Genomic DNA, 20,445 nt, shown 5'->3' with positions numbered 1-20,445 from the left:
AATCTCACGTGAGATTTGGGGAGGGGGGGAGAGAGTTAAGGAAAATCTCACGAAATCTCACCAAGGAGGGCGGGGGGGTCAAAAAATCCTGAAAAATGTCTCACGTAATCTATGGACGCTCCCTTATCTGTTATATCTATCGTTATTGACTGTTACATCCATAGAAAATATGTTTATACGTGGCACGTTAAAATGTTGTAATCATATTAATTTAAAATTGTCGTCTTACATTACAATACTATATACATGGAAGTCGCACGCATTCAAGAGTACCTAAAGTTAATGTTGAAGCTGCAATAGTTTACCCATCACTATTCAGACAAATTAATTCTAAATCTAAATGAGTTCAGAACAACTGACCCAGTACAATTAACACAAACATCTTTCCAAACTTTGCGCCAGCTCAACATTAAAAAATGTGTTATATAAATTTCAGCATTTTTCATTGATAATATAGCCTATTTACATATTAGCTGTTGATAACATAAATGAATCCGATATGTCTGACCTGTCGCTAACGTGTGGCGATCTGCTTCTTTCTGGCGAAATATCGTTATTCGTTTCAGAGCGTAATTTCTTCTCTCTGGAAACTTCCGTCTCTGATGTAATTTTGCTGGAAATATGTCTCATTAGATGATTTTTCGTGGCACTGTAATTTCTGGAATTCTTTAAGAGTCCAAATACTTTGTCATCATCTCGATACCAGGCTTTTGCGTTAACTCTGTACGTAAGCAGTGAATCTTTTCCCAATATTTCAAGTATCCCTTGCATCTTCTGATACAACGCGCTTCCAATTTTATTAAAATGCTTTAATGTATATTTTTAGAGCATTTTAATACACACAACTCGTAAAAAAATTCTGTGTTAAGTTTGCTTTAAATTCGTCGTTTTAATGGCGGACAATTTTCGATTGAGTTTTTAGTTATATTGGACCCCAAATATATAGGCCATAGGCGTTTGTAGCAATCAGAATATGGCAATCTAATATGGCTCCTCAATAACTGCCGTAAAAATTCCATTCACTTTTCTGAAGAATAGCTGGTGCAATATAAATATACATAAATATCATGTCGGTTTCGTAACATGTGTTTATTTTACGTGAGAGGGGTGTTAGCCCTCCGCACAACCTCCGACATGCTGGAGGACCACATCCTACTTTGGTCGGCGAGTCCATCGGACTTGGCCAGTAGCTAGCTAGGCTGTACTACTGACCGCTCCCCCATCCGCCACCCGGGGGACGCCCCCCTACGCTGTGAGGCCCAGCGCGGGGAGGCTCTTATTGTCGGAGGCCAAGACACACTTTGGGTCACTGCGCCACTATAGTAAAGTAGTAAATATCATACATTCATGCAGCACCCGATAATGTATTTAATGGATATATATAATGTATGTGTTATAATTTCATGAATTTCTAGCATTAACAAGCTGCCGGATTCTCCTCACTGCATTTTGATCCCATTTGATGATATCAGTCTTGTAATAAATTCCTTGACATTTTCTTGCATAAAAAAATTAACTTTCCATCAATAATAACTACTCCTGTTAGTAAAGTAGCGTGTACTTCGTTTATAGGGATATTATATCCACCCTTGGTTAGACAGAGAAGGAAAATCTTGGTACCATGTGTGTTATAAAATACTTTCATTTATTGAAAGCTATGTTATTCCTGAATTGTATAGGGTATTCTCATAAATAAAAATAAAACAAAAAACAAGCCAAAATAGCAAAATTTAAACATTTTAGTATTAATAGGCAGAGTAGAAGAAATTGGGATCAAGTCTGAAGGACGCGGGTTTGAATCCCACCTCATGATCACATTCCTTCTATTCATTAGCTTATTTCAATATCAAAACCATTTTATTACGTTATTTAGCTTGGAAGAGAATATTTAGTATTACATACCTGTCAACGCTATTATTTGCTGTGGGCTCTTCGACTTGTGACAGCAAACTTTCCATAGCCACTTTCAAGTCGTCTTCCACTGGCAGCCATTCTTCACCTAAAAGTATAAACTCAACAATTAATTTAGTTTTCAATAAACATCTTAACTCAAAGACTGTACCCTGACTGTAACTGTAACCCGGACTAATTGTGTTTCAACCCTGGAAAATAAACAGACCGAAAAACTGCCATTCCCTAAGCAAACTCCTAACCCCTGTTTTTTAAATAAAGTAAACATGTTTAACCGTAGCGGGTTTTAAAATTTCGTCCAAATCACAGCACGGCCGTTTAAGCCGTTAAAGGGTAACAGACGGACTAACTTTTAAATTTATAATATTGATATGGATGGATATCAAGTGCTATGATTATTCTTGTAATGAAACAGTTACATGGAAATAGTCAAAAGTTGTAGCATAAGCAAGATTCACATTTTCTTTGAACCACAATCTAAATGTGTATTGTTATTCAAGATTGTTCATGTTTTATATTTAGTTAAATACACCTTTTACCTTTTTTTAAATTGGGTTGACCGTAATTGGTCGCTTTCGCAATTTCCGCACGCAATTCATGTGCAGCCAATAGCATTGTCACTCTGTGTTGAAAATATATTATGTTATTTATTAGTAAATTAATGAATATACTAGAATGATTTTAAGCCAGTATTATACATTTAGAAATTAAGACTTTTTAACGGATTTTAAAACATCAAGACATGTAACATCTCAGTCTCCGCGTGACCCCGCTCGCTGTAAAGTGTTCGAAACGTCGGAAATAATATAAAGAATAAATCGCGTTTAAAATCCGTTAAAAAGTCTTAATGTCTAAATACTAGAATGACTTATGATATCAAAATAGCAACAACAGCATTAAAATATAAAATTATGTTTAATTGAATAGATTAAGAAAGATGTTATAAACAAATTTAATGAAAAATGACGATGCAACTAGTCATATTAAAAAAGTTCTTTTCTATAAATAAAACAGAAAAATTCGGATACAATGAGACTCGGATGTGTTCTTAGCATTAGTTTTTTAAATATTTAATATCAATTGATTTTTGAAAAAAATCGGCAAAGATCAGAAGACATTAAAAATTGTACACAACGAAAGGTAATTTTAGTACAAAATTCAGTAACGGCTCCATCAATTTAAATAATTTTAGATATTTTCATTGATTGAAACAGAACAGAAATATAAGAAATAAACAGTAGATAGTTCAAAAATTTTATAAATCAATGACTTCTTAAATTTGAACAACAACAGACTTATGCCCTTCAGCTGGAAAAGCATTAACAACAACTAGTTAAAAAAACACTTAATGCTTGCGTGTAATATACGTTTAGAATGTTAATGTGTCCGGAATGCACATACTTATGATTTCTCGGCAATATTACTTAAAAAAATCATCTATATTAAGCGGAGGAATAAAAAATAAAAATAAAAAAATACCTGTGCACAACACTCGGCATCATAACCGCCTTATACCAAAGCACACCTGGATAATCATAGTGTATACAGAACTCCGGTATGAAGATCTCGTTAAAGCCCTTCGGCTTATCGTCGCCTTGGGCGAGGGAAACCAACTTGCGTTGCTTCTCTGTGAACGCTTTAATTGTAGCCGCCCTTGGTACCAGGCAATTCATTCTGCTTGTTATACTGCGCACCTGGAAGTGGATAATTCTATACTAATTATTATTTTTTTTATTATACATACACAACATTCACGTGTGGGAGTCGGGGACGCTTGGGCACGAATTGGACCAGCCCGCACCAGGGAAGTACCACACACCCACAGAAAACCGGTGTAAAATAGTAGCATGCTACTGTGTTTCGTGCGGTAAGTGATGGAGGGGCGGGAGGCCCGCTTCCTATTCCTCACCCTTCCCTGTCCATTCCTTCAGTCGTCAATCCTATATCTTTTCCCTTAAATGCGGGCAACGCATTTACAGAACAATAGCTATTCACCCAAGTTATGCCCGCGCAGTCAAAATGAAATTCCCAGTAACAGGTTTTACCGCGGTTATCAGCAGATGACTAGATGATTCTTATGACTTTAAGGAGGCTAGCATTTCAATTGCTAGCCTCCTTAAGGTCATAAGAATGGTGAAGAAGCTCCGTTACGACGTGAAAGAAAGACAAACGAACACACTTTCTCGTTTATAATATTCCTGAGAATAGGATAGTATAGTAAGGATTGATAAAGTATATTAGGATAAAATAAGTTATTTAATAGAATAGGGTCAAAATTCATGTGTAGGCTTTTGCATCTATGATAATATGTATTATAAATCCTAAACTGTTAGACAATAACACTATATAAAAGCTTTCGTAGGTTTCACGCGAAATATTTAAGTATACTCAAACCACTCTCCCTTTCAAATTTCAAGTCAATGAGAATATCAGAATAAACCAACCAAATAATACAAAATTATTCACGTTTAGGAGTCCGGGTGTTTTCTATTTTCGATAATTCTATTATAACTAAAAAAAAAATCGACTTACCTCCAAAAGAGGTTGATCAGGCGGCCCCTCTATATCCAGATTGTATTTGTTCACATAATAATCCGCAAACGACTCGAACGAATCGGAATCGAATCGAGAGCTCGGTGTCATGTATTCGAGAACATCTGATACTATGTATCTGACAAACATATATTGTAAGTTAGAAAATTTGCTAGCTATTTAATGAAAATAAAGTAATAATCGATAATTTAAGTCCTTTTTTATTATATCTGCTAATAATTAAGATAAAATGAGCTGAACACATTTACAAAATGTTTGACAAAGTTTAAGGTTTAGTTTTAGTTACTCTGACTTCGTTAGTTTTGACTTTAATTCGTTATTTAATATAGAAAATTTCTTATTAGTCGACAGCATATATTGAAAAGAGAATTAGCTTATTTCTTTGGGCGAGGTTTGGAAAAGTGTAAAGTAAGTAAGTGAATATGTAAAATTAAAAGAATGTATTTGTTTTACCTATCAGGTATAACAGTTGCTCTATACCATGGAGTCACCACTGTATTTTGATATGTTTCCCGTGTAACATTGATTGATTTTCGTTCCTGTTAAATTTTAAACACAATGCGAAATGTTAAAAATATAAATTATCGTAATTGAAATAACATAAATTATCCTATCTTTTAAGTTGCCTGAAACTACACATGGTGTGCAAATTTGATTAAAATCGGTTGAGTAGTTTAGGAGTTCGTCGCGGACAAACAACGAGATTCGATTAAATTACATAGTCGTTCTCGTTTGCCTATTTAATCTGTGTTAGATTACAAAAAATTGTTCTATAAAGTTAATACAAAAAATTACATTGGACATTGGGTATCAAAGACATATTTTGAACAGTATTTTTTATTTCATTCAATATATAGTATATACTATACAGTATATAAAAACCTTTTAACTTAGTATTTTCTTGTGTTTGGTTTTACGCGAGTATTATACATTTAGAAATTAAAAACTTTTTAACGGATTTTAAACGCGATTTATTCATTATATTATTAACCCGACCCGAAGTGTTCGAAACGTCGGGTTAATAATATAATGAATAAATCGCGTTTAAAATCCGTTAAAAAGTTTTTAATTTCTAAGCTTTTAACTTTTTAATTTTTTTAATGAACAATTATAATAATAATCAATTACAATAGTTTTGAGCTATCTATACTAACCAGCACATAATTTTGTTTTTACTTACAAAAAAAAAATTTTTTTCTTCTCACCTTCATAGTGGGAACGACAACGGGTTTAATTTCCTTATATGTCCGCATCACATCCCAATCAATTTCGAAGCCTCCTTTATCACATATCGGCACCACATATAACCCATTTGTTGTACCATCAAACACCAAGAATTTCTTAGCTATTTCGAGCACTTGGTCAAATATGAAGAAATGAAACCTGTAAACAAGTTTATAAAGAGTATTTTATACATGTTTAAATAAAAAAAGCTGGATACTCATAAAATACTTTGTTGAATGTTAACTGCCACATTAGCCATGGTTCTAAACCCAAGTCCTAATGACAGCGGAATGAATCTCTTTTTCTTTTAAACCACATCTAAATATTTCCAAATTATTTCCTAAATCTTTTCACGTTCTATCTTACTAAGTAACAATAATTATAATAATTATAATAAAAATTGTCACTTCTTTTACATTTTATAGAAATCCATATTGTTCTATTATAGTGTATGAAACACCTCCTTGGTACAGTGGTTAACGCGTGAGCGTAGAACCGAGGGGTCCTGGGTTCGATTCCCGGTGGGGACGCACAAAAAAAAAATGTCTCGGTCTGGCAGGACACAGAAGGCTGATCACCTGCTTGTCCCTAAAGAAAATCGATAAGTGAAACGGATGTACATCATCTGCCCCATACCCCACTAGGGGACACGGGACTTCACTATTATAGTGTATGGTTATCAATTTATTATAATTCAATATTGAATTGTTAATACAGTGAATGCATATAAACATAACATAAATGACTTTTACTTTGAAATCCCAGCTTCATAATCCGTTATAAAATACTTACTGCTTAACCAACTCAAATAGCGGTACGTTCAGATCGATAACGGCATAGTTCATCTCTATTGAAGTTTTTACTTCTCCGACTGTTAAAAATAGCGGAAAATCGCATATTTTCGGCAAAGGCTCCATCGTCAAGAGACCATAGCCGTCGTCCATTTTGAGAAGATTGTACAACGCCCTTTCGCGTGATTCCTTCGGTTTCTCAAAAGCTGTATCAAATTTGATTATATGCAAGTAAAATGTATGCGTGCCGCGTTTAAGTTCCTTGCCATTTAGACAGCTGGGATACTGAAAGAATATTGTAAATGTGAAATTTTATTAATAATAATAATTTGTATGATGTATCACTACATTGTATAAAACAAAGTCACTTTCTATGTCCCTATGTATGCTTAAATCTTTAAACTACCCAGCGGATTTTGATGGTGTTTTTTAGAGTAGAGAGAGTGATTCAAGAGGAAGGTTTATATGTATAATAACATCTGTTAAACAACTCCGAATTTAACGCGAGCGAAGCCGCGGGCACAGGCTAGTTTAGATATAAAACATAAATATATCTTTTTAGCAGTGTCCACTCTGTTACCAAAGCGCTTTTTCACACAATTTAAAGGCCATTATCATTACTTTGGGATCTGTTACATGAATGAAATCCATTTATAAAAAATTTCCTCAATTATACTATCCAACATGAAAATATAATATACTAAACTTTAACTCCGGAAATAAACGACACCAAATAAACAAACTCTTCTAATTATATTCCTTAAAATTAAAATTGACACATTTATAACAATGTATTTTTTGCCATTTCAATCGACTTCAAAAGAGGAAAAACATATAAATTCGTCTGTATTTCTGTGTTATTTACTTCATAACATTCTACCGGGTGAAGCTATTTTTACGATTTATTTTTATCTAAAAGCTAGTGCGTCCCATGTGGTCCCATTTAAATATACTCTAGTTCTGACGGTTTGTAGGTGGTTAGTTTTTCGCTAAAATAATTCTCACGTATACCAACCAATTTCTTGTGTTTGCGCACTCTTCCCTTCGAACCGGGGGGCGATAGATTCTTACATTCGATTTCCGGCTCGTCCCACGGCCAGTTGGGAAAGCACTGCTTGATATCTTCCTGTTCGAAATTTATCGTACTGAAAATAATAATAAAGAATTAGAATAGCAATTGAAATCCACGCAGAATTCATTATCTTTACTTTTTTGTAATAATTTTGTTTTTATATATAAGTACCTGTTATATGATGACTACCTAAAGTATTTTTATGACAGATGAAGTTAATGTTGCATTTCAAAATATATAAGGAGACTACAAGTGCCTAGTATGAGGCACGCACACATGTGAGACGGTATACAGCGCTGCACACGTGCGTACGCTGCGACATGTGTATGCACAGAATTAAGAATATGGGATTTACAAAACAATCAATGTATTGATTTAAGCAATAAAAATATTGCTTGATGAATAATTTGACAAACAATCAGCATGATCGCACATATTTATTGGCATGACTTTTATTCGTTAAATAAAATGATTTGAGGTACCTTTGTGATTTTTTCCATTAAACTATAAATTTATAGTACACTAGCTGTGGCCCGCGGTTTCACCTGCGTAAGTCTATATCCCGTATATAGATGTCCAGCTATTTACAATTTTATTGTAATCGGTTAAGTAGTTTTTGTGTGAAAGAGCAACAAAAACATAAACACATCCTTACAAACTTTCGCTTTTATAATATTAGCAGGATTAGTAGGATAAGATTAGTAGGATAGGATATTATGTTCTCAACACACTGTCACAGCGCTAAATTTGTTAGAACTTTTAATGAGAAAAACATTATATTGTTGTCATGTGTAACCTGATGATATATTTTACGTTATTTATATCGACAAAAATATTACGTTATTCTAATTATGTACTTACCCATATTTCTTAGGCAACATCGTTTCTTGATCCAATTCTCCAATATTATATAATTCAATACATGCATTGAGTGCCGCTGACCTTTTAGCCGATTTAATGTTTGAAAACGCATCGCCCTGAATAATAACAAAATAAAGTCTTACAATCTTTTGTTTGTATTGGTTTGAAATAGGGTTTTCATAAATGTAACTAATTTTTCAACCGATGTTCCCAAACATGACGGAAGGTTCTGGAATCATCTTTTGTATTTTCTATTTTATTTAATGGTAATCACAAAAATTATAATTATTTTATCTCAACATTATAAAAATAACGTAACAGTTCCATAATTATAACGCTTATAATATAGTTAAATTTTTTTCATATTTAAAAATGATTCAAACTCAAAAATCAAACATTTGTTCTTTCAACTAGACTTCCTATAGAAGCACTTTTGAGTCGTCATATTACACAGTTACAAAATTACCACCTTTACCAAAAATTTACCACCGGTTCGCAAGTCAGTTTCTACAGAGAAGAGCCGGTAATAAACTCTGTAGATGCTCTTTTAAAATAATATCAATTTTACATTTCAATTCTACATTATATGTAACGTGTACATAACAATGATGCTAAAGAACTGTCCTGTGGTTCTTAAGCGACCACATTTCATGGATTGTCATGCTATCCTACTAATATTATAAATGCGAAAGTCTGTAAGGATGAGTGTGTGTTTGTTGCTCTTTCACGCAAAACTACTGAACCGATTGCAATAAAACTTGGTACGGGGACAGCTGGACAACTGGAATAACATATAAACAACAGAATTACGCGGTTGAAACCGCGGGGCATAACTAGTCTTCCATATGTTCATAAATGCTATAGTAGGCTCTCTGAACAAATACATTTTAATATAGTGTTTTAATTTAGCACTTTTTAACCGATTTAATACTACGAATTAAATATCATTGAACCAACTATGCTAAAAACAAATAAAATATACTTACCTGTATGGGTTTTTTAATAGGACACGCAATGGGCATTATTATGGTGACAAAACATTGTTCATTGGCAATCTTCTCTAATATCCACATCGGTGTTATTAAAGTGAACATATCATGCGGCAACATTGAACAATATCGACTGAGAAGACTGATCGCAGACGATGAATACAGCCGATCTGATAATAATTAATAAGCACTTTTATTATATTTTCATACTATCATATTAAAAAACATAAAATTTTCTTGTTATATGATGATATAATATTAAGGTACATGTTTGTAATAAGGTTATTTTATGTTTTTATTATTAAAACTGAGGAAATTATAATTATATGCTGGCAACTCAAATCCTTATTACTTTTCAATGTTAAATGCCAGTTGTTTCATCTTGTTACAATTCTCAATACAAATTGATGCCACCATCAGGTATACCTACAATGACCAGTCAGAGAGACTTAACCTTAGTACAATTAATATCATATCATGTAAAAAGACAAAACACTATAATGGTATTATAGCTATACCACAACATACATTTTCGCATTTCGCACAATATAGACGAACAAAATATACTCACTTCCATTGTCATTAATAAAGGGCGGTATATCGTCATTATATAGTTTTTCCTGAATGTCGTCTTCACTGGGCGCAGCACGTTCTGATGTATTGCCGAGTAATAACTAAAATAAATAAAACGAAAATTATAATTTTAGAAAACCCAGTTACATATATTTTGTACATTGTATACATGTAAACGTTCTAAATATGTTAATTAGCTTTTAAAATAAACTAGCATTTTGCCCCGTCTTCGACCGTAGTACATATAGCATTTGTCACTGTCTTTACAATACTAGCTGCGCCCCGTGGCTTCACCCGCGTAAGTCCCTATCCCGTAGGAATATCGGGATAAAAAGTTGCCTATTTGTTATTCCAGTTGTCCAGCTATCTACGTACTATATTTTATTGCAATCAGTCCAGTAGTTTTTACGTGAAAGAGCAACAAACACACACACACATCCTTACAAACTTTCGCATTTATAATATTAGTAGGAAGTAGGAAGGATTAGTGTGGATAGTGTAGATTAATGTAGATACGCTAATGAAATTAAGAAAAAATTCGATCACATGAGGGGTCTTGAACATAATATGATGACTGATCATATCCCAAAAACACTTCTTAACAAATTAAATTTGGCGATAGATTCCACTGGTAAGATCACCTTACAAAAAATATGATGATAAATATATGATACTTGGAAAATTTAACATAGTGTAAAACAAAGCCCCTTCCCGCGCTTTTGGCGCTCAAAATTACAAATACTACTTGCAGTGAGAAATTTTTAAGGCCATCGAGCAATGTGTACTTTGTTAATTATAAAAATGGTAAGTAAATAATCTGAGATTAGTAAACTGGAGAAAAAAAAAAACAAAAAAAACGAAACGCATACCTGATGAACTCGACTTTCTATATTTTGAAAGGCTCTGTAGCGTTGTTGGAATGTTTCTTTGTCTACAATGTTAACCATTAAAACAAAATTAGATTCGTTGCTTCTAGCGCGGCCTGTAAATTAGAAAAAAAAATATTTTACATTTCTTATACTTCTTTGTGTTACGTTTGTTTCAATGGCCAGATCTGTAGGGATTCATTGATTGTTCCAATATCAATATGGTTTCTATGGGCCTAATAATAAAATATCAATCAAAATAATAATAAAAAAGTATCGAAAAAACAACAAATATACGTGTTGGCACCGGTAATAACGCGTCTTTTTCGGCTCTCATATACCAAAGGCATTGTCCTTATTCGTGGAAGACTGCTCTTGTCCACCCAATCCCTAAAATAGGTGATCGCTCAAATCCGCCTAACTATAGACCAATCGCCATCACCTCTTTACTCTCCAAAATTATGGAATCCATTATTAACTGCCAGCTCATAAGGTACCCAGAGGTGCACCAGTTGATTAACGATCGGCAATACGGTTTCCGTAGCGGCCGTTCAACTGGTGATATTTAAGTCTACCTTTGAGGTAGGTGAGGCGGTTGAGAGTAAGGGGCCTTCCCCTTACTCTCAACTTTGCAACATTGGCTGTAAGTTTGAATGTAGCGAAAGCCTTTGATCGGGTTTGGCACAAAGCACTTCTGTCGAAATTACCATCTTTCGGACTTCCTGAGAGGTTATGCGATTGTGTTGCCCGCTTCCTGAACTCTTTCAGGAGCATTAAGGTCGCAATCGACGGTTCTTGCTATGAACCTCTTTATGTGAACGCAGGTGTCCCACAAGGCTGCGTGCTGTCACCTACACTGTTTCTTCTGCATATCAATGATTTGTTGAAAATCAGTAACATTCATGGCTATACAGATGACAGTACAGGGGATGCTCTTCATCCCGGCCGCGCAAACACCTCAAAGGAATACCTAGATAAGTGCCGAAACAAACTTGTGTCTGAAGTCTCGGATTGGTGTGAGCTCAACCTTGTAGAGTTCAATCTTCTAAAGACACAAGTTTGCGCGGTCACCGCTAAAAAGTCCCCATTTGTCGCAGAACCTCGTTTAAAGGGAGTTGAAATCTCGAGTGACGTTCAGTTTCGCGGTCATTTGGAAGCGAAGGCTAAACTAGCCTCCAAAAAACGTGTGCTCAGTAGATCGAGACGGTATTTCAAGCCGGCCCATCGATTTCAGCTGTAAAAGGCTCAGGTTCTCATCTCTGGAATGGTCCCACAGTACCAACTCCTTCCTCTTGACCGTATCCAACGTCAAGCAACTCGAATTATCAACGACCGTAGGCTTTCCGATAGGCTTGATTCTCTATCTTTACGAAGAGACGTTGCGTCCCTTTCGCCAATTAAGAAATAACTATGTGAACACTCAAAATAAAATATTTTATAAACTATAACTTGGTAAATAAATACAAACCCTTGCTTTGTATATAGGATCTGTAATCAAGTGGTGGGTCGTATCTCACAACCAAAAGGCATTGTGGTACATCCACACCTTCTTCGATAACTCTTGTTGATATTAGACAGTTCAAATCACTGAAATATATTACATAGTTATAAAATAAATATTCTAAAATAAAAGGATTAATCGTCATCTGTAAATAGTTATTACTATAGTTGAGAAACGGATTGTAGAACTTTGTGATTCTGTTCAATATGGTTGGTCCCAGCTCTATATATATCGGTAGCCACTATTTTCAAACAACTTAAAAAGAGGAGGAGGTCTTCAGGTCGACTGAATTGATTTGTTACCTCAGAACTTTCGACTTGCTGAACCAATTTTAATGTTTCTCTTTTATCTGAAAGCTAATCTTCCCTCGTGGTCGTATTTAAATTTGATCTAGTTCAAATAATTATAAATTATGTAAAGTTAATAATATGAGAATAAGCCCCGACAATATTCTTTTGTCTTTTATCCCAGGGCGGAGCTGGGAAAAAAATACCACGAAATTCGACCATAAACTAAGATTATATTTAGGCGTGTGTAGTAAAGGCATGGTAGTATGTGTAATTTACTTTTATCAATATAATATATTTTATGCGCATTCATTTAAAAAATATACTTCATTGGTTTTTAGATGTATCGGTAAATTGAAATACAATAAACGAAATATATATAAATAAAATGTTACTCACCCATTTTTGAATTTCAACAATGCTTGGTGACTTAGTTTCTTAGTATAATATTGTTCACGAGTATTATTATATGGGTTAACATTAAATCCCACCACATAGTCGTGTTTCAAAAAGCCAAATTGCTCTGGGTTAGTATCGATGACATCTTTCAATAAATTATACAAAATCTTCGAAGTGAACCTCTCCTGAGTAAATATTATAGCTGATAGAGCTTTTCTAGCCTTGTTAATTTTAAGCGTAACTGAAACAATGTGAGTGAGTTGATACATAATAAACTATATAACTACATATATTTTCATACTTTGTTCGAATATATGTACCTACATACAAAATTATTTTGTTATAAAAAACTGAAAATAATTTGTTATTTATTATAACTTAACGAAATTAGATAGTATAGCAGTTATCAACATTTCTTACCCCCACTTCTGTTCATGATGTCCGGATTGTATTCTTTTAAAATATTTAATAAACAATTGACTTTTTCAGATGAATGCTTCATGATTTTTTCATATCCTTTTTCATTCTGCATCGAATCTAATAGAACCATTCTTATTCTGTAAATATTATGATTAAATGTATAGATAATACAATTTATGAATAAACTATAATGATACTATATAACGCTTATATAAATACTACATTACACTATCGTACAATGGGGAGAGATATATGTACATTCATAGAACTAATTTATAGCTTTATAGAACTTATATTATTCTGCAGTTTAGTTCGGCATGCGTCGGCAATTGCTTGTTTATACTAAGCTTAATAATTTACTTATAATCATGATTTTTATAATTTTAATTTATCAACAGGGCTGTGCAGTGGAAACAAAATAAAAAATTTAAAATATAAAAAAAGACTCATAATGCCTTTATATTTGCTTGTCTACTCACTCAGTACAATGCGTAATAGTAAAGGAATAAAACGTCATCTCTTCTTTGCTCATGGCTCCCCGTTTAAGACGCTCCAAAAGCACTATATAAGCGAGCACACTAATTGTACCGCCGTATACACCCATTTCGTCTAGATGATTCTTCATAGACTGCACCATGTTGGCAACTTTCTTGACAATCTGTGATCATAATATACGTATTTTGTAACAGATTTAACGACTTTCGCTGTGTAGCTATAATTGAAAGTAAAGTAGGCAACATTTTTTGTACATTTTTCCATAGGGCTGTGCTAAAAGTTAAATTTTAACGGGTTATACGCTATTTTGACACATTTTAATGTAGTTATAATTCAATATGACGTTATATTTAGAAAGTTCAATAAGCTGAACTTAACTGAGCTTTGGTTCGCCTGATGGTAAGCGTTCACCACCGCCCAAGAACATTAGCACAAGTTGTGCCTCTGCGTATGCGCTGCCCGCTTTTATGGTATAAAGGAAAGGATTGACGTCTGGAAAGAAGGAATGGACTAGCAAAGGTGGGGAAAAGCAACTGGGCCTCCTGCTCCCCCACTCACCATACAAAATACAGTAGCATGCTACTATTTCACGCCGGTCTTCTTTGTGGGTGTACCCGGTGAGCTGAAAGACTTTACTCAGTTTAAATAAAGGCTAGACCTAATTTAATTATGAAAAAAAATACCTTATCGGGATCGCTTGTGATGTCCGCTTGATTACTTTGTAACTGCATGCATGAGTTTCTAAGGAATTTAGGTAATTTGACTACGCGTATCAAAGTGCTTAGCTGTGTTAGCATTGCCTTAGCCTCTAGAACAGCATTCGTTGCAGTGGGAGTTCTGTAATATATTGTCTTCTCCTCTGGGTTTGTTGAATATCTTAAAAGGTATGATTCCAATTTGTAGACTTTATAATGACATTTTTAAAATAATCTAATATCTTTACTAATATTATAAATACGTAAGATTTGATTTTTTGTTTGTTTGTTTGAAATGAATAGGCTCCGAATTTACTGGACCGATTTAAAAAATTCTTTCACCGTTGACAAGCTACACTAATCCCGAGTGACAAAGGCTATGTTTTATTTTCAAAAAAATTAAGGATGCTTACTAAAACTTGATTAATCTAACCCAAGGTGTAAAAAAACAAATAATAATACTTTACAGGCCGAACCCAATACGATACTAAATTATACAATGTACAGTTAGTACTAAAGACACAAAGAAGTAGGAAATATATAAAACTCACCTCAAAACTTCTCCCATGTCATTCACAGTAGCAATTGTGGCATGGAATGTTGTTTCGAGGTCGTGCAAAGTTCCTTCAACTTTATTCAATGTCACGTTGGAATTCAACAAAGTTGCAGTCAAACCTACATGAATATATTAATTATATAAATATATCAATTAATAATAACGACATAAAAATGACATCAAAACAGAAAAAATCATATATGTATTTGTAACAGTGTTCTTTTACATAACTTACGAAAAATGCAATTTTTTTTTAACTAAGTTTTCTGCACGCAGTTTCGCAGTTTAAAAGGACGCGGCTTCGAATCCCGCCTCCACATAAGAAATTTTCTATTCTTAAAAAATTTCTTATTTATATAGCACTTGAATGCTATTAAACTAAAAATTAAACTTATCGTCAAAATAAACTTTGTCAATATTGTTAAATAAATAGTTCAATATGAATTGGAGTTGCGGAAATGAAAGAAGAGGATACATGTATTACATATCAGATATTCGACGATGGCTTTGCCTGTATTTCATATTATTTTACTCTCTTAAACTTCAGCGAAGGAAAGCATAATAGACAGACAGAGCATCATCATCATCATCGTCATCAGCCCATATATGTTCCCACTGCTGGGATACAGGACTCCTATGAGGTTCTAGGCCATAATCCACCACGCTGGCCAAGTGCGGGTTGGCAGATGTCACATGAAAAAAAAAAAAGGCCGTGGTGGCTCAGTGGTGGAACCTCGGACTTCAAAACAGAGCATACGCATAATACATACAATCGGACATTTACCAAGGATTCTCGGCTGTTCATGGACAGGACAACTTTCAAAATGCTTCATGACCTGTCGCATTGGATGATCGTCCACTGCATGATGACATTCATCAAATATTATCAAGTTTATATCTTGGATCCTTATGTATTGATGCGTGAGCATATCATTCAATATTTGGCTCGTCATAACAATAACCTGCAATATATATTAGGAAAGTTGTAGATTATATGTAATATGTATTATATATAACAGTTGTAGAGTGCTCGTATATGTGTGTATAGTGTAACTATTTTGTGCTAAATCAAGTTACCAAAGGGATTTTTTGTTGAATGCAATATATACATCAGAATTTGGTCAAGTTTTTGATAAAGTATTTATTTACCATAATAAATAAACATTAATAAATTATTTTATATTTACGATATATATATCTAGTGATAGTATTAAGGGAAGATGCTTGAGTAAACAAGAAACATTTTAAAGTATTATTACTTTATTATAGATGTATTTAAATTGAAGATAAACGAAAAAATTTAAACCATTGTTGCAAATTATTCGCATCAATGGTATAGAATAGAATAGGATAATTTTTAATTCAATGTACTAACATAGTTTTTAAGCATATTGTTACTAACAAAATGAGTCTTGATAGTTGCTCGAATAAATGAAATTATTATTATTATAACTGCCAACCCTCATAGGAGGCCTGTGTCCCAACAGTGGGAACATATAGGGGCTGATGATGATGAAACGAAAAAAAAACTCACATGATATTTTGATAATTCGCTGTCCCATTTAGACTTTTTCCAGAAATCAACTCTATCCTCTCCACTGTAGCCACCCACTTCCAAAGGGCACATTCTTGCAATAACTGTTTTCTGAAAAATATTAAGGAAACTTATAAGTGACTGGTGCATCTTGTGATATTGTTGCGGTAACCGAAACTTTTCTAATTAAATCCTTATACGATTCCGAACTATTTCCACCCAATTATGTTGTTCTAAGGAAGGATACACACATCTTTACGAGGCATACGTCCGAAGTACTTTAGAATATAATTGTATTGTCTGGGATCCGCATGAGAAAATATATATCTTAATATTAGAGAAGGTCCAGAAAAAATTTTGTAGATTCCTATTTAAGCAGATGTATGGATACTATCCATATATGTACCCGTCTTTGTATGTATACGGAATGACAGGCTTTTTCAGTCTTGAATCAAGGCGCAAATTCATTTTACTCGTACACGTTTATCAAATGCTGAATGGTGGCGTAGATAACCAATTTGGACTTGAACGAATTTCGTTTAAAATTCCCCCGAAGTGTATGTATAGTGTAGCGGCTCCACCTGGGATAGGGCTACGGCGACGTCGTGATTTCCTTGCTGTTCAGCAAGGCGTAAGAACTGTGTGCGGCCATAATGCCCCGTTGGTGCGGTCAGTAAAATTAGTAAACAATTTGCTCGCTTTGCTACCGGAGACAGATTTATTTAATACATCCTTGAATATATATAAATCAAATGTTTTAAAATATTTAAGTGTAAAATGAAAATTGTATACTATTTTTAATATTTTTTCATGCAAACTAAACATGTAATGCTTTGGGGTAAAACCTGTAAATTACTTGTTACTATATAAATAAATAAATAAATAAATAAGAGCTATCCAAGTTTTTGCCCTTAGGTATTGACCTGTGGTAATCAAGAATAAAAGGTTCTATCATTCACATCTATAGTATAATTCACGGTGGCCTTATCACTGCACAGTGATAAGGCCGCCGGTTGAAATATATTGTTGTCATGCAATTGTTTCCATTTGTGTTTATTTTTGTCATGTACAATAAAGAGTTCAATAATAAATAAATAAATAATTCCTTCACTGCCTCTAAGTCCCAGGTTTTGACAGTCACAATCACACAAAGCTATCCATCTTCTGTGCAAACAGGGAAACAACTTTCACTTTACATCAATTTTGGGAATAAATAAGAAAGGCTGCAGATAAATAAATCAAAAAGATAAAATTGGTCTTATAAGAGCCTTCAAGGAACAAAAAAACTACTAATTAATCAAATAAAATTATGTTGATTAATTATCATAATATGCCTTGCAAATGTGAAAAATATGCCTATTGGAACAAGCAGTGTTTACTGCCAGCTTATGATAGCAGATATTCTCTACAAAAAAACCCAGTAGAAGTTCTAACACCAGTTATAATACCTGTTGGTTCACCAAGGGCACAGTGTTTACAAGAAAGAAAGTCCGTTTTCCTCCCTCACCCCATGGTTTTTTAAGGGAATTCATAAATCGTTTGATTAATCTCACAGCAATAAATGTTTTCCCCGATCCTGCAATAAAACAGGACACTTAATTTTTATACAATAAAAACAGCACTGTTGCAGAAATTTTTTCTAGATTTTTATTTTAAAATAATTGGGGGGATTTTTTGTATACAATTTACCTGACTGCCTATTTTGGAATTAAACTGTATTCAAGAATTTATTTATTGTAATACCTACATCATATACACCTGCTGTGGTACACAATGCGAGTGAAGAATTGATATTATATACAGTATATTAAATAAAATTATATTCATATAAAGATTTCTATATTTGCATTTATTACCTGTTGGCAAATGGATGATGGTATTTTTTTTAACTGCTATTTCCTCTAGCTGTGTTTGATACAGTCTAGCCTTCATCTCTGACGGGTCATCATCATAGGAATCCATTTGATATTCTTTAAAATAATTCCTGTGCATAAATCATTCATCTTTCAACACATTTTAAAAATAATTAGTGATTTACTAATTATTTTTAAAATGTTGTATGTATATTATATATGTAAATATATAATAACATTAAGGTTCTATAGGTAGTTTATTATACTATGATGAAACATTTGTCTAATAATCTATTTCAAGAACTGTAAGTTCAGGTTAAGGATCAGTGACTCAGGACTATGAAGTCCCGAGTCATTTGGAACTTTGTGTTAAACGAAATCCTCATATGAATATACATTCACATGTATTTTTAATTAAAAATTGTTCTGTATCGTTATCATAGAGAATTACATAAACAAAATAAATAAAATTAATTACTTCCATTGAACTAGTGTATATATTTTATTACTATGTAGTTACCTTCAATTCATGTACATAAGATTCTAGTCTAGATTCAAATAAGTACTGAAAGTTTATGATACACATTTAAAATTATTCTGAAATATAAAAAAAAATTAGACATTCTAAAAAAAAATCGCTTATTTCTTTCAATATACCTGTGTGCAATTCAAATTTTAAGTATAATAGAAACAAATTTTCGGACCACATAATTATATGATTCATTTAATTTATAACAGAAAACTATAAAACTTACCCACTCTAACTTTTATCAATCTTGTTTTAAATGTTTTGAAAATTTTTGTTATCAAACTTCCGCTCACCCTTCTAACAAGCTACTGACAAAGTCATATCGAGTCTCGAGAAATTGACATTGGACTCATTTCAATAACGTTAAGTTTTATGGACGAACAAACATTGTATTTTTTTTAATACTTCTATATTACTTCTGTAACAATAATTATTGGCAATACTATAGATTATATTATAATCTTACTTAATTACAATTTAAAGCTGAATATAACACCTTTAAATCTTTTCTAACCAGTTTACACTACATGCGGTACGTGAAATGGACTAAAATGGCAGTAAACTAAATAAAAAATAATATATATTTCGTCTTGTCGATACACCATTCGGTTAAAGCCCACCCATAAACAATAAATTGCTTACGTGTCAGCTTTTAATTGATGAATGAAGAAAAGATAAAAATATCACTAATACCTTATCATTAAATTTGTGCAAAATGTAAAGATTATCAGATGTAATTTATTTTTGTTTTACATAAATAACCAATAACAATATTATTATGTGTGTGTATGTTATTAATGTTTAAGTAAAAATACAGAATATTCCTTAAAAAGAAAACGACTAAAATTAGTCGTTTTATAGGGCTTATATTTCGTATTACATACATTTTAGCACGGTTTTTGAAGCTTTGAGTCTCTTTAGAGTTGCGAGCGGTAACTTTTAAACGGCCGTGTACATTAGATAAAAAAGCCGTGTTTATATAAGAAAAGACCAACGGTGGGCCGTGTCAATCCTTAAAAAAGGAACACTTATCAACCTTAGCAAATTGGTGCCGCTTTTGGTTTTTAACATTTACGAAACCGGTTTTACACTACTAGGAAAGACTACTCTGATATTCGATTATACAAATATTATGCTTGATAGGCGACCGAGAGAATTTCGTGTATCGAAGTAACCCAACAGAACACTAATGTGATAATTAACATACTCGAATACTCTAAAAGTGAATCCTATTTTACTAATATTATAAATGCGAAACTTTGTAAGGATGTGTATGTGTTTGTTGCTCTTTCACGCAAAAACTGCTGAACCGATTGCAATGAAATTTGGTACGTAG

General features: G+C 33.1%; 1 protein-coding gene across 5 annotated transcripts in view; it reads right to left on the bottom strand.

The window, feature by feature from the left end:
• Nucleotides 1-19,642, bottom strand: part of LOC119833751 (endoribonuclease Dicer) — a 42,919-nt gene extending 23,277 nt beyond the window's left edge. The window contains exons 1-25 of one of the 5 annotated variants that reach the window (XM_038357918.1): nt 19,336-19,432; nt 19,101-19,177; nt 18,584-18,711; nt 18,176-18,303; nt 16,728-16,838; nt 15,978-16,155; nt 15,189-15,312; nt 14,626-14,818; nt 13,927-14,105; nt 13,448-13,584; nt 13,028-13,268; nt 12,309-12,427; nt 10,844-10,956; nt 9,973-10,075; nt 9,399-9,571; nt 8,413-8,528; nt 7,495-7,624; nt 6,481-6,764; nt 5,670-5,847; nt 4,918-5,003; nt 4,444-4,582; nt 3,391-3,605; nt 2,451-2,533; nt 1,903-1,999; nt 509-613 (exon numbers count right to left, since the gene is read on the bottom strand). In XM_038357918.1, the coding sequence (XP_038213846.1) occupies nt 509-613; nt 1,903-1,999; nt 2,451-2,533; nt 3,391-3,605; nt 4,444-4,582; nt 4,918-5,003; nt 5,670-5,847; nt 6,481-6,764; nt 7,495-7,624; nt 8,413-8,528; nt 9,399-9,571; nt 9,973-10,075; nt 10,844-10,956; nt 12,309-12,427; nt 13,028-13,268; nt 13,448-13,584; nt 13,927-14,105; nt 14,626-14,818; nt 15,189-15,312; nt 15,978-16,155; nt 16,728-16,838; nt 18,176-18,303; nt 18,584-18,689 (3,338 nt within the window). In that variant the 5' untranslated portion in view covers nt 18,690-18,711; nt 19,101-19,177; nt 19,336-19,432. Of the gene's footprint in view, nt 1-508; nt 614-1,902; nt 2,000-2,450; nt 2,534-3,390; nt 3,606-4,443; nt 4,583-4,917; nt 5,004-5,669; nt 5,848-6,480; nt 6,765-7,494; nt 7,625-8,412; nt 8,529-9,398; nt 9,572-9,972; nt 10,076-10,843; nt 10,957-12,308; nt 12,428-13,027; nt 13,269-13,447; nt 13,585-13,926; nt 14,106-14,625; nt 14,819-15,188; nt 15,313-15,977; nt 16,156-16,727; nt 16,839-18,175; nt 18,304-18,583; nt 18,712-19,100; nt 19,178-19,335 lie in introns of all 5 variants that reach the window. The other 4 variants (XM_038357919.1, XM_038357917.1, XM_038357920.1 and 1 more) reach the window with 4 other exon arrangements.
• Nucleotides 19,643-20,445: the final 803 nt, after the last annotated feature.

The sequence above is a fragment of the Zerene cesonia genome, chromosome 18 (genome assembly GCF_012273895.1).
Source record: "Zerene cesonia ecotype Mississippi chromosome 18, Zerene_cesonia_1.1, whole genome shotgun sequence".
NCBI classification, from domain to species: Eukaryota; Metazoa; Arthropoda; class Insecta; order Lepidoptera; family Pieridae; genus Zerene; species Zerene cesonia.
This window is presented reverse-complemented; position numbering and strand designations above follow the sequence as displayed.